This window comes from Hyperolius riggenbachi, chromosome 7, assembly GCF_040937935.1.
Source record: "Hyperolius riggenbachi isolate aHypRig1 chromosome 7, aHypRig1.pri, whole genome shotgun sequence".
NCBI lineage: Eukaryota > Metazoa > Chordata > Amphibia > Anura > Hyperoliidae > Hyperolius > Hyperolius riggenbachi.
Window position 1 is genome coordinate 141,736,428 of NC_090652.1, and position 15,162 is coordinate 141,751,589.

General features: G+C 41.5%; 1 protein-coding gene across 8 annotated transcripts in view; it reads left to right on the forward strand.

Annotated features, from left to right (window-relative positions):
* Window positions 1-15,162, forward strand: part of SNX29 (sorting nexin 29) — an 875,170-nt gene that overhangs the window by 472,361 nt on the left and 387,647 nt on the right. For 7 of the 8 annotated variants that reach the window (XM_068244702.1, XM_068244708.1, XM_068244703.1 and 4 more), the window contains exons 17-18: window positions 1,559-1,614; window positions 7,351-7,432. In XM_068244702.1, coding sequence (XP_068100803.1) covers window positions 1,559-1,614; window positions 7,351-7,432 — 138 coding nt within the window. Of the gene's footprint in view, window positions 1-1,558; window positions 1,615-6,312; window positions 6,396-7,350; window positions 7,433-15,162 lie in introns of those variants that run through there. The other variant, XR_011022742.1, reaches the window with a different exon arrangement.

The following is a 15,162-nucleotide window of genomic DNA, read 5'->3' on the forward strand; positions in this document are numbered from 1 at the left end:
ATTTGGAAATAAAGGTGCATTTTTTCAGTTTTGTGTCCATCACTAATTACAAGCCCATCAATTAAAAATTAATAGTAATATACTGCCTTGACATACATTTTTAAAAAGTTCAGTCCCTAAGGTAACTACTTATATTTTTTTTTTTAATGTAATTTTTTCCCCCCTTATATAAATAGAAAAAAAAGTTTGGGTATTATGGGAGGGTGTGGGAGGGAAATAGTTAATTATATCAGTCAGTGTGGGGATTTTTATTAAATAAAAAGCAATTTTGGTGCAATATACTTTTTGGCCACAAGATGTCCTCAGTCGTCATTTCCGATTCACGTACCGGAAGTAATCCGTGGCTGTGTAACACAGGAAGATACAATGAATGCCGGCGTCTCGTAGACGCTGGTATTCATTGAATCGGGGACTTAGATTTATGAATGGGACCTGCGGTCCCATTCATTAACTTCCCCTCTATGCGGCACGCGGGAACGGGAGCGAGCGGCGGCTGCATGCCGCTGCAGACTTGTTTTCACAGCCCTGATGCATCCTGTCTTTTTTCCAGGGCCGTGAATATACTGCACGGCATGCAGCAAGTAGTTAAAGGGATACTGTAGGGGGGTCGGGGGAAAATGAGTTGAACTTACCCGGGGCTTCTAATGGTCCCCCGCAGGCATCCTGTGCCCGCGCAGCCACTCACCGATGCTCCGGCCCCACCTCCGGTTCACTTCTGTAATTTCTGACTTTAAAGTCAGAAAACCCCTGCACCTGCGTTTCCGTGTCCTCGCTTCCCCTGATGTCACCAGGAGCGTACTGCACAGGCACAAACCATACTGGGCTTGTGCTATACACTCCTGGTGACATCAGCGGGAACGAGGACACGGCAACGCAGGCGCAGGGGTTTTCTGACTTTAAAGTTGGAAGTTCCAGAAGTGAGCCAGAGGAGGGGCCGGAGCATCGGTGAGTAGCTGCGCGGGCACAGGATGTCTGCGGGGAACCATTACAAGCCACGGGTAAGTTCAACTAATTTTCCCCCGACCCCCCCCCCCCCCCCTACAGTATTCCTTTAAGCGCCCCAAATCCGCTGGAAAAAAAAAAACATTTTTTGGGCCTCACCGTATGCTGATATTTCTGTATGTGCCTAACTTTCCGTCGCTTGCAGGCATCCATATTTCCTGCTTCCCTGTCACCCCCCCCCCCCCCCCATCATACCACTACACATTCAGTTAAATCGATCTGTGCAGAGCAGTATAATCAGTTATTGGGGCGCAAGAGTTGGAGTGATGCATTGTTGATAGCCGCTGCCGACCAATTTTATAAACACTCACAACAGCCAAAGTAAAAACTACTCATGTTGCTGATAATACCTGTCTTTCTAATTAAATGAATCTGGCTTATAATTCCTTACACTTCTTTCTTCACTGTGTGGATATGTCAGACACAGATACTGTACTTCTCTATGACGTGTTTCATTACCCATTATTTGTATTTCACATAAATTAGAGAGTAACATGCTTGGAATATTCTTCTTTCATGTAAGAGATGCAGTGAAATAGTCTTTTCTTTATTTCAGGTCCCTGGAGATTTGAGCCAGACATCAGAAGACCAGAGTTTGTCAGACTTTGAAATGTAAGTTTTCAGTTGGGGGCTATAAAGCTATCATAGCTTTAGTGTATTTGTGGCTCTACTGAGATTTAGGTCATAAATCAAATACAGTGCATGTTGCCCGTATTTATAGCTGTCTCAGGATACTACGGTATTGTTTCAGGTTACAAACATAAAGATGTTTTTTCCATGTCTATAAATAAAAGTATTATTACTGGGAAAAAGAACTTCGGATCCACAAGTCTAACCTATCTTTTTAGTTGAATGTAACCATGGAGGTCCATTTTGTTGGCTTTCAGACTCCGAGTGATCCTTTTACCATGTTTTTAAACCTGAGCCTGTCATTGATCACCGTTTGCAAAATCGCTATTCTTGTGAAATTATGGGGCATTTTAGCACATAGTTTACCGATCAGTTTAAGACCTGCCTGTACCTGGTGTAAAAGTCAATTTGTGTGCATTTTGCAGTTTTTAGTAGAGTTCCTATTGCTGTTTTAGTGGAGTTCCTATTCATGCTGTGTGAAGAATAGTAGAAATAAAACTTAGAATTCCTCACAGTGGAACTTCTCACTTGCTGGCTGACAATCCAACCTGCCTGGTTCCTTACAAGGTTAATGTGGATTGGTGATTGGGATGGGAGGGAGGCTATACTACCTTTTTTTGTTATTACTATTTTTCCTATGTCCCCCTTTTACTCACTGCAGCGAGCTGGCAGCACTTGTGACCCCACATGTGTCATAGACACAGGATTGTGTTATTGTGGCAAAAGAATGTAATATGCAGTGTCTGGAAATGACTGTGCTTAGATGTGAATCCATAGGGGGCTGCCTCTCCATTGGCCATGCCAAGCTCTAGCATACTCACAGCCGGTGCACAGGAACAGCTGACAGGCATGGAATTCACCGCCTTCAGCCTCCCACGTGAAAGAGGCCTTAGCCTCCATAACTAATATCAGCCATCTTGATTACAAACACAATGGCCTCAATTCTGGTAGTGTTTTCAAGCAATTTACCACATGCACGGTAATTTACCGCATGCGGTAATGACATTTAGCAATTCTGGTAGATTTTAGTCATGTTTTACCTCATGTGGTAAATTTTGCGGTAATACGTGCGGTGATTTGCATTAATTTTACCAAAAATCACTATGGAAATTAGAGGGCATGTTAGCGCATAATTTACTGATCAGTTTAAGACCTGCCTGTACCTGGCGGTAAAGTCAATTTGCATTTGCATTTTACAGTTTTTAGTGATGTTCCTATTGCTGTTTTTGTGTAATTCCTATTCAGGCTGTGTAATAGAGAAGAATAGTAGAAATAAAACTCTAAATATTTATTGGATTTTTTTTATAGGGTATGTGTGAGAAAACGCGGAAGAGCCGCCGCAAATACTCAGTGAGGCGGCTGATTCCGCGTCTAGCATGAAATCTGGAGTGTTTAGGCACGCATCCACTAGCGGGACGGAATGCGGAGAAACCGCCACATGCCCAGTGGTCAGAGCGGCGGAGTCCGCGTCCGACGCGGCAGTCGGTACGCATAGGCCTACTACTGACACAGTGGCTGAGCGCAGGGAAACCGCCGCATGCTCGGTTGGCGGTGCGGCTGCCCCCGCGCTCGTACAGGCTGACACATTACAACACATGTCTGGTGTGGCTGGGACTGATAGTCCACACTGGCTCAGGAGGACGCGCGTGCGCGCAGAGAGGCAGGGCCTTTATGACAGTCAGAAGGGAGTCAGCTGACCAAGTCGGTCAGCTGACAATTTCAGCAACTTCCATTGGTCCAGCACTTAGGGGAGGCGCTGGAGAGCGCCTTGCTATATATACTGGGTGCTGGTCATTCTCTGGTTGTCTGCCGTTGCGATCACTACGTGGTAGCACTCAGACCTTGTCTGTATCTGTGTTATTAGACAGTTTCCAAGGTGTTGATGGCCAAGGATCTCACACCTTAGTCTAGGAAGTCTGTTATTATCTGTATTATATTTTAGATCAGTTTCCAAGGTGTTGACGGCCACGGAACTCACACTTTAGCTTAGGCATTGTTGATTATTTGTTATGACCTTCTGCTTTCCTGACCATTCTTCTGATCTCTGATTTTGTACCTTTGTCATTCTGATACTCTGTTGCCAAACCTCGGCTAGTCTCTGGATTCTGCACCTGCCTCCTGTCTCTGTACCTTATCTGTCCGTGTGTTTACGACCTGGCTTGTCCGACCTCGAGAACTATCTCTCCTGTTAGGAGATAGCTCGCAGATCTGTCAGTGACACTTCTCCATTGGTGTCACTCACGTTCTGTCCTTCCCACTGGCAGTCTGACTCCTCCCCGTGGAGAGTCCAGACTACGGAAGGAACCAGTTGCCGAGCAGTATTCCTATCTGCTCTTGCACCTGTCCTCCAGGTGCGATCCTCAAAGTATTACTGTTGTACCAAAACACTCTTATCACTCAGGTGTCCAGAGGTTAGAGATGTATCTGATTATCGGTGATACTGCAGATCATCAATAATCTGGTATATATCTGCATTCTCGGTGATACTGCAGATCACCGGTAATCAGATTCTCTCTGTGTTACACCGATCGTTTCAGTATGTAGGTTGCTACATAATCAAATACACCTTCCTACCTATAAAATACATAAAATAAAAACCATAAATCTTCCAAAGGCTATCCTAACTTATGGAAGACAATTAAAGACTACTATTATTTATTTACTGCATGCTTACCACTGAAATTCTTCTGAAATACAGCACGTTTTACCACACTATGCATTAACCACTCTTTTTTCCTGCATGTTCGAAAATGCAGAAAAATCTTTTAGAATTGTTAAAAAAAAGAGGAAAATACAGCACCTACAAAAAATATTTAGTTTGCATGGCTACCAGAATTGAGCCCATTGCATCTCTTATTGTGGCCTGCCTGTCTTTATATTGGGAGAAGCCTGTGAACACTCAGCAGGTGCCCACTAGTGAGATCCTCAGACTTAATGGCCTGGGTAAGCCTGCATCACCTGCTAGAGCAGACATCTGCCTGCTCTAATTTAGCTGCCTCTTCCTCCTGCTCCTGTAGTGGCGAATTTTATTAGTTGATGGGGCAGACTTTGCAGTCTGTTCTCCCTTCCATTGCTGCTTAGCCCCTGCATTTTAACCAGGCAGCAATACCACATTGAAGTTGTGCAGTGCTTGCCTACAGCACTAGGTTGCACCTTAGGGACATGTCTAGGTGGTTTATATCTAGACACAGACTTGCCAGCAAAGGAGAACATCAGCTTGGAGATATTACATAATCACAAGCTCAGCCAAATGTTTTACCTTCTTTACCATAAAAAGTAAACAAAATGGAAAAGAAAAGTTCAGTTATTGGCTATGGGACTGATTAAAGAATGAATATTGTAATTGTATAATGTTTGATTTGCTCTCTTTAAACATATAAAAAAAAAATCGGTGTACAATTGTATGTGATTTAATTGTCTGAGTAAACACTAGTTAAGCAGGATTATCATCCATAAAATAAAATTCCATGTACTTACTGTTCTGTGTTTATCATGCAGTCTACAAACGAACACTGCATTGCAAGCATTCCAATATAATCCTACTATGTTTCTGCTGTAATAATATTATTATTTCATTCAGCCTGGTTCTATTTAGTACATTGCTGGGAAGAAGGAAGCATGTTATTTCCCCTCTCACATTCCTGCTCCTCACTGATTGGCTGAGTGCAGTTCATTATGACGCAAGGCTGACACAAGGCTCACCCCTTTGCAGAAGCTGTTGGAATATGATCTATGCTGTGCTCACATGTGTTAACAAAGCAAGCTAGATATGACAGTGCAGTTTCTAGGAGGAAAAAAAAGAGTAAGGGAGGAAATAACATCAGGATTGGCGTCAGTCAGAGGTATTAAAGATGGAAAATGCCTGAAACAGTTTTTTCTTTATTTATTACATAAAATTAACTGAAATCAAAATGTGGACAGTACAATACACATGTAAAGTAGAACAAGTGTTTATCTACTTATATACATGTTTTTTTTTCCTGGGATAGTATGGCTGTCCCTGCTGCTTTAATAAAATGAAACAAAAGAAACAGCGCTATTTTTCCTTTATGTTCTCAAGTGATGTAGACACAGTGAGCGCAGCATACAGATAAGTCATATTGAGCGGCCACTTTTCTGCGGGTATGGGCAGCATTCATGAGCTCTCTGCAGGGAAAGTCTTTTGGGAAATGTGCAGTGTTTTGTGACTGTCACTCTAGTGCTGTCAGCTGAGAATTCCATTTCCTTCCATCTGGTCCTTGCACGTACTTCAGCAATGTTTATGTCTAGGGGAATCCGGAATGGAGAATTCTTCAGCTTAAATCCTTCTTTCTGTTCCCTTTTCACTTGAATATGCAAACTAAAGCTTTTTTTCAATGTATTCCACTTGAGTGCAGGGGAAAAAACATTTTACATAAAAGTGGCCACTTGGTCTTTACTTTTGTTCTTTAAAGGGTAAGTGTGCTTATACACTAGAGATGTTAAATCAGCCCCAAAAGATCTATAATGCATTTGTAATGCATTACAGATGTTTTTTCTTGGAAGAGATATGATGATCCTCTGACTTCCTATTGTATACAGCATCCTGTATACTGTGTGTATCAGCTTTCTGACAGTGTAACCATGACTCTTCTTCAGCCCCCCCAACTACGGCTAATCTTTCATCTATGATTATCCCTTCTTGTTCTTGTCTGTGCGCAGGAAGCTGGAGTCATAGTAACAGGATAGTAAAGAGCAATAATCAGGCCTGATCTACAAGTCATGTGAGGAAAGCTTTCTCACAGGTATGCAGAAAAACTCTCACACAGGTATGCAGAAACTGGTATAAATGTACGTACCTCTAATTAGCTAGGAGTAATTGGCTAGGACTTCTTCATGTCTCTTCAGGGAAGCAAGGTTGGCAATACGATATAATTGCATTACTGATCAGGGAGCCATTTGGGGCTGATTGGATACATTTATGTTATAAGCACATTATCCTTTAAAGCAGGAGGGGTCAGCCATACTATGCCAGGAAAAAAAAACATATGTTAGTAGATAAATACTTCATCTACTGTCATAACAGATGTATTGTACTTTCCACATTCTGATTTCAGTGAATTTTATATAGTAAATGAAGAGTTTTTTTTTGTTTTTTTTTACTGCCAGTCTCCATGTCTTTTTCCCACAAGCTAAAGCTAAATCCTGATGTAATTTCTTCACTTAGTTCTCCTCCAATCTGCTGTGTCATTCTGGCTTGCTTTCTAATAACGTGTGAGCACAAGATCACATTTCAACCAAGCCTGTCACACTGCAGTGTGCTCAGCCCAATCAGAGAAGAGCAGGGATGTGGGAGGGGAGATGACAAGCTTCCCTCTCTCAATGTCTTTGACATAGTCAAGAGAATAGTGCTCAGCTGACTGAAATAAGAGAATTACAGCAGAGACATTTCTGAATAGATTGGAGAGCTTGCACTGCAGGGTGAGATTCATGGAAGCATTATTAACACAGTGCAGTGTTTAAATGGAATTTGATTTTGTGACAATCCCGCTTTAAGAGTCACAGGAAATGCTAGTTATCATGGTTTGCACTAACCAAACCTCCTGGAGTTCACATCGCCATTACTGGGTGCTATCCACATAGTTCTGGTATATTGGTGTGAATGTTTTGTTTCCTGTTGCATAGACCTCATGCTGACAGGTTTTAGCTCTTCTATTGTTGTAATTGTCAGTGAGCTTTAAAGCCTTATCTCTGTTACAGATCACATCGTGCCCTTATAAATGTTTGGATACCCTCTGTTTTTCTGCGAGGTAAATCTACCCACGCCTTTCACGTCTATCAGGTAAGAGTTTACCCAGGAGACGCAATGTAAGAGGTCATCTGTGAGGACAAGTGGCTGAATTATTGTACAGTATTGGGCTATCGAGCACATACTATTAAAGTGTGATACTGCTTTGTTATTCTGAATGTCATGACCTCTTCAGCAAAAAATCTACCTTTATATTTTCTTATACCTGGCGTAAATTTACTTTCACAAATTCATACATAAGAAACAACTGTGTAGATCTAGGAAATTTATACACAAACAAGGGGAGCTATGCTTATTCTGCTGAGGCTTAAATAAGGAAAAAAACAGGAGGTATGCAGTCAATTTACATACAAACAATCATTAAGCCTATGCATGCAAAACACAAGTTGGAAGACTAAATCTAGGAAATAAAACTTTATTGGAGGAAGCTTGGGTTTAGTGACTCATCAGCATGTGGTGAAACAGGCTTGTGTGAACAGCAGTCTTTTTTTATATTGCAAGAGGATGCACTCAGGGATGAAGTATGTGTACTATTTGCATACTATACTATTTGCATAATCCAGATGCTTAAAGATGATCTTTTCTTTAATCAACTTCATTCCAATCAGTAGCTGAAACACCCCTCCCTACAAGAAATCTTTACCTTTTCTCAAGGTATCAAGGGGATCTGTGTGGCTGATTGTGTTGACACCCCCCCCCCCCCCCCTCCACAGTGTGATGTCATTACCAAGGTCAGCACCCATAAAATTGAGCACCAATATTTTTACTCCAGTTCTAGGGTAAGTACAGAAAGCTATCAATTTTAAGAGAGAAAGTACCCTCCCCGAGCTTCATAACCAAGGTCCTGACACTTTGCCGTCTGTGAACCTTGTTGCATTGTGGGAAATAACAGCATTTTCCAACTCCCACGAAAGCAATATTTCACTCTATGCATAGAACTCTCAGTAACGAACATTTCTGTACAGATCACCTGACAGAACTAAAGATGTCACTGCCCGTGATACATTTCAGAATGTAAATCAGAGAGAGGAAAGATTTTGCAAAGGGCAAACACTGACTAAATAATCAATAAATAAATATTATAAAAATTAGCAATTGTATTCATTATGTTATTTTCACTACACTTCCTCTTGGCCATAAACCTGTATTCAATTGGATAGATGGGGACATGGTTTAATGGGTTTTGGCCATGCTCTCGGTTCACCCACTTAACTATAACCCATAATCTGCACCAGTTTAAATGGTGGGTCATTGGAGAGCAACCGGGAGTGACGGTGCCAGGAGACCCTGGCATGTATTGGCAGACACCAGGTAAATGCCTGGAACTTTAATGACTTTAGCGGCAGAAGGTAGGTGACAGTCGATCTTTGGGGGAGCGATGTAGCAGTGCTATGGAGCTGCAGAACAGATCCACGGCACAAAACCTCACTCTCCATCGAACGGTACATAAAAGCTGTCCTGTCTAGAAAAACTGGACAAACTGATTTGCGGGCATTACCCACTTCTTCAGGTCAAAGGTAGTAGCAGGGATTTGCAACCAATCTATATACCACACTATTGGCTCCTGGTTTTCTTTGTGTTTTTTCGGTTATTAGTTTCCTGGTACCTTCCTATCACAAGTGGCAGCGGTTATTTTTCTTTGCGCTTCTGTTCAAAGGTCTTCATATGTGAAGTGTTAGATCTACTGTTGTAGTCTTTATGGCAGTTCTGTTAGGACTAAAAGTAACACCATAATGTTTCAGTGTAGAAAGTGGCATAACATTTCCTAATTCTTACAGCCGCCTCTTCCAAGTTTTCTTCTTTTTTTTTTTTTAGCCTGGATACATTTCTGACTACAGGACTCGTTTATCTTCCTAATGATTTTTTTTTTTTTTACTAGTAATTACCATATTGGCTTTATACATTGGGATGTTACATTATAACCTTGGTATTATGTTTGATTGATTGACTTTTCACCACATTTGCAACTGACATATGGTTTGTTGAAGGCTAGTTGAGTGTACAGGGACATGAACGGACACTGTGTCTTCCCTTCAGAAATCCTGTCATGTGCAGGGGAGATTAAATGGAAACCTTTCTCAGGATAATTGGGTGTCTGGCAGGAACACAGATCCACTTCTCCTCACTTTACCTTTAGCGAATCACCCTTATTATGTAATTCTTACCACTACGTTAGTTTTTGTTTGGTATAATTCCCGTTCCAATATACCCTTGACATAAGGTATAATGGCATAGTGAGATAAATAATCATTAGCGCCAAACTCGATCTAAACACTATTGCATCTCCCAGTGATGTTCCTCACTTAGATATATATTACTTGTTCCTCAGTGTTACAGTATACCGGCTAACAGGACATAAATGACAGCACTGTGATAAAACTTCTACTATAACAGCATGTTCCTTTCCCGTAACTGATAGACTCAGGCTCAGGGCTGACCGTACACATAAGTGACCTATTATACTTTAACTATAAATCACATATCAGCTGAGCTCCCCCGTCTTTTATTAGTTAATGTATGGTTATATGAAAATATATTAACTGGAAGAAAGGAGGAGCTTATAGACCCCTTGTAAATAACAGAAGACAAGACATAGAATATGTATACCATGCTTTTCTCCTGGTGGACTTAAAGTGCCAGAGCTGCAGCCACTCAGTAGGCAGTAGCAGTGTTAGGGAGTCTTGCCCAAGGTCTCCTTACTGGACAGAAAGAGCCAAGATTTTATTTCTGGTCTCCTGTGTCAGAGGCAGAGCCCTTAACCAGTACACAATCAACCGCCATATAGAACACAAATACCAGTACTCATTTCAACTAAATAATGCCTGTGGTTTTTGGCCTCCAGGGTGTGCCATATGCCCCCAATATTGTTTCTGTATACGTAGGTTAGGCTTACACTTGAATGTGCCGAAACTGAGCATATATTTTTGCACATTTTTTCCAACTTCACACACATTAGTCTGCCTAAATACATCCCTATTGGTTCACAGAAGTGCAATGTAAGAACCAGGGATAATGCCCACGGCGACTGAAAACAGTGCTGCAGGGTGCCCGAACATTTTCCTTGCATACAACGCAAATGAGAAATCACATGTGATAGGAACCAGCGTGAACCACCCAATGATTTACATTAGGTATGCAGCATTTTACATTTCATGTTACAGAAAACTAAGCATGAAATTTACTGAAAGTATGGATTCTGCCGTAGTGGAATCCAGTGTGGAATTTTTAGCTATCTGGTAATGCGAGCAGACAAAATCACCTCTAACACACAAACGGACCGCTAACAAATCAAAAGCTTTATTAACCAACTTTCTGCTAAAAGTTCAGCAGCCACTGTTTTTTTCTTTTTTCTTTACAAGAGCCTTAGCTAGCTAAACAAGAGTAAAGCTGTGGATACTCAGTAGGTGGAACTCTGCCGAGAATCCAGGATGTGCGCAAAAGCCTCCAACCACACACCTCCAACCCCCCCTCAGCTGCTCACCTAGCATTCAGCCTGGTGAATCACTTTGGCCAAATGAATGCTGAGAGGCTGAGAGCATTGTTCACTCCACTCACTCGGCTCCCATGAAACATCACACAGGCATTGCACAGTCAGTCCTCTGCACCCCTGCATGGCAACAGAACACGTCACTAGCCTGTAGGCTAGTGGCACATCTATACAGGTGTGGCCCCACAATGTGGCTTCGGTATCGGGTCCTAAAGCCGGTTGAGTAACATGCCTCGCATGTGTGTACAACACTTAAAGGGAACGAGTGGGATATGGAGGCTGCCATATTTATTTCCACTTAAAGTGGATCTGAGATTAACTCTTACTCATTGCATAATTGTGTTCCTTTCCTATTATTTATTGGGCATTCCTCAAGCCAAATACTTTTTTGTTTTTGTTTTAATGCTCTAATTCCCTATAAACTAAATAAGCCACTCCCACAGGTTTTCAGAGAGCCAAGGCACTTTCAGACAGTAGCAAGGGCTCATGGGAGCTCAGTCTGGGCAGGAGGAGGGGGAGGTATTACTAGCCAGAGATTTCAGAGGCAAAGGGGAGGAGGGAGGAGGAGGGGGATTCGTTTTCTTTGCTCAAGATACAGATAAGCCAGCCTCTGTGTAATGTTTACAAACAACATGGCTGCCTTCATTGTATCACAGGAAGAAATATTCTTATTCTATTAAAGCTGTGTGCTGCTAGATTTGCTGTGTAAACTATCTAAACTTTAGATAAGATATATAGACAAGTTACTTGTTATAGTTAGTTTTTTATCTCGGATCCGCTTTAAACATCATCAGTTGCCCCTAAGTTCAGCTGATCATTATGACATCAGAAAGTGTCTGAATCACACACCTTAAACAAGCATGTGGCTAATCTTGTCAGGGTTTTTGTGAGAAACATCTGATCTGCTGCATGCTTGTTCAGGATCTATCGCTAAAAGTATTAGAGGCAGAGGATCAGCAGGATAGCCAAACAAGTGGTATGGTTTAAAAGGAAATAAATATGTCATCCTCTATATCCCTCTCACTCCAAGTCCCCTTTAAGTGAACATATTTTATACTTTAAAGTGCGCTAATCAGTAAGGCTATTCAGAGCTGGTCATTGCTGACCCTCCGTTGCTCTCGTTCCACAGCACACTTCCTTCATTTATATTGTTTTGTTTTTCCTTTTTCATTTCTAAAGATGAATTTTAACAATTGTTTGATGGTTGAAAATAAAACTTTTGTTTGCAGAGGAAAAAAATAATAATAAAGAACATTTAAATGATCCAAAATCTTGTAACTTTTCCCTCTTGGCAGGAGAATACATTATTTGTCCTTAGCACACTTTTCAGATTTCATTATTATTCCAGTGAAGTAAATGTAAATGTATTCTGTACACAAATTGAAATAAAACCTCACTGTGTGAAAAGTAAAAAGAAAAAAGAAAAAAAGAAAATGAAAGTGCCTGTGAAGTGTCCTGGGAGGAAGCTGTGCCTATTTTCTGTATCATCAAATGTTTGCTCTGCTGCTCTTAACTTTGCAGTTGTTTAAAGCCAGCTGCAGATTGACTTAGCCGATGGACCTTGGGATTGAGCTGTTGAATGGCGTCCAGCTGTGACTTGTGTCCTGCCATGATAAAGCACATTTAAAAAAAATACTTATTTATTCCATTTATTTCAGGCGGCGTAGGCACTAGATCAGGAAGCTTTACATATCTCTTTTAGTTTATTGCATCTTTTGCAGAAATAAGCTATTTCATCTTGTGGTCGCTGAGCTGTTGATGGAAAGCTCCATAATAATATATATAGAGAGGGCTACTTTCCATTTGTGCGTTTGCAGATGACATTTTATAGAGGTGATACCACATTAGAGGTGGTTCCATCTCATAACGGCAAAGATCAGAAATGGACCGCGCACAAGCAATTATCCATACTTTAAAAACAACATCAGACTCATTTGCTATGTAGAGCGCATACGCAGTGACAGGAAGCCTGTAGTGAGAGGAATCTGGAAGGTGCTTTGCTTATATTCTTCACATGAAAGCATTCCTCTGGCTTTTGGATTGTTTTTGTGCTGTTAAAGGACCACTAATGTGAAAACATTGACGTTCTGCTAACCTTCGTCATTAATGTCATAGCAAGGAAATAAAATCCTTAACATGCTTTGGATCCAGCGAATGCCCACAAAGGCCACATTTCAACATCTGATATCTCTTCAACTATCAGAAGGGCTGTGGACAGAGACACCCCATTTTACTTGGTCTTTCCTACCTGGTATGATGCCTAACATGACTCTTCTTCCAATGACAAGCGCATCCGTAGAGCACATGCGCAAGTTTCGTTTTCGGAAGTACTCAGTCACACAAGTGCTTCCGAAGCCCTCTGGGTTGTCCTAAAGGCAGGACAACAGTGCGCAGTACAGAGCCTTCTGAGGAGTCCCAAAGCGGGACAGCATGTGCAATACAGATCCATTTGTCTTCGGGAGTACAGTTAGTCGAATCACTTTAACAGGGAGCACAGGCAGAGAACCGGATAGTCCAGAGTCCAGCCCAGGGGCCAAATGCGGCCTGGCAAGCCATTTCTGATGACCCCCAGAGCTCTCATCATTTGTTAATTCCATGCGGCCTGTAGGTCGTAGCTGCAGTGCCGCAATGCAGAAGCCATCAGCAGAAACACTTACTGATTAGCAGCTGCCACTGTGCCAGCAGCAACAACAGCCACTGATTTGCAGAAGCCACTGTGCTAACTGCACATGGTATATAAGTTATTTCCCGCAAAAATATTTGATTTGACATAATGTCCCAGGCATAGTGTACCTAACAGCAATCATCAATAATTATGTTTAATTTTGCTACTTCGGCCCCCTAGCACTCTCAAGAATAGAAATATTGCCCTTAGCCTAAAATGTTTGGACACCCCTGCTCTATTTCATCAAGAGCCTTTCCTCTACATAGGCGAGTATCTAACTTTTTGTTTTCAGGGTTGTTTCAGTTTTGCTTTACTTGTGCTCTGACTTGGGACCTACCAGTTCCCAAACATTTGGACCATTACAGGTAAACTGCCTTAGAACCAAACGGAGCAATTTGAGCAGCGCTGTCCACCTCGCACATAACAGCAGCCCTTAGTGATCAAGAGTTAAACTGCCTTAGTAATAAAAGCATATCCTGTTACAGTTCCTGCGTAGAATGGCGGCCTGTTCATTTGATGAAACTACATCTGACAGCAGACTGGCTTATGCGGTTGTAGTACTGGAAAGCATGTGTAAGATCATATCAACAAGAGATTTTATTCTACTCCAGCTGTAAAACTGATTGATTCTTGTAAACTGAAATTAAATTATTGCTAAAAATGTATGCGAGGCCATGGTACTTCATGGTGGAAGTCTAGTTTGTCATTGTGCCATGCTTGCAGCAGTCATGTATTCATCTTTCATATCCGTTCATATTTTTATGTTTGCATGCAGAGATCTGCCTTAGATTGTTTCCTTGAAAGTGGCAGATTACATTATTAGGTACAAGATATTTACATTTTTCTCTGTCAGCTAGACGTACTCAATTTGAGGTATTACACCGAGACTTCTTGTCAGATAATATTTCCAATGATGTATGTTTGGCTTGGGTTTATCCTTGTATTTTTTTGCTTCCCTTAACCAACATAAATGTTACATAAACATTATTATTATTATTTTTATTTGTAGAGCGGCAACATATTTCATAGCGCTGTACAACATGCAAAACATACAACAATTTGGAGCATAGGTACATGAGCAGTTCAACATACTGTACAATCAGGATAACCAGTAACAGAAGTACTGATACATACAAGTGATGTATAGTTTGAATAACATCACCAATACTGATAGATGTTAATTTGATAAATTGCACAGAACAGGAAACAAGAGGGAGGTCACTGCCCTTGCAAGCTTACAATCTAGAAGGTAGTGGGGGGGGGGGGGGGGGGGAGTAGACACAGGGGTTAGTAGATGAGGTAGTGAGCTTTAAATTCTAGCTATAGAAAATCATAAGCGTGTCTAAAAAAGGGGAACATTTCCAGGCTTTGAATGGAGCATGATGGATAGGCTGTGATAGAGTTCCGGTGTTGAGGTGACATTCGTGAGAAGTCCTGGATGCAAGAGTGAGAAGAGGTGACCAAGATGGATAACAAGAGGGTCTCTTGGGAGGAGCGAAACATGAGCTTTGATAGGCTATACCAATATTATGTATGCTTGTAAAATGCTTTCACTGGACAGATACGCGAAGAACTGGCTAAAAATTTCCAGCTCAGTCAGCCAATAAAGAC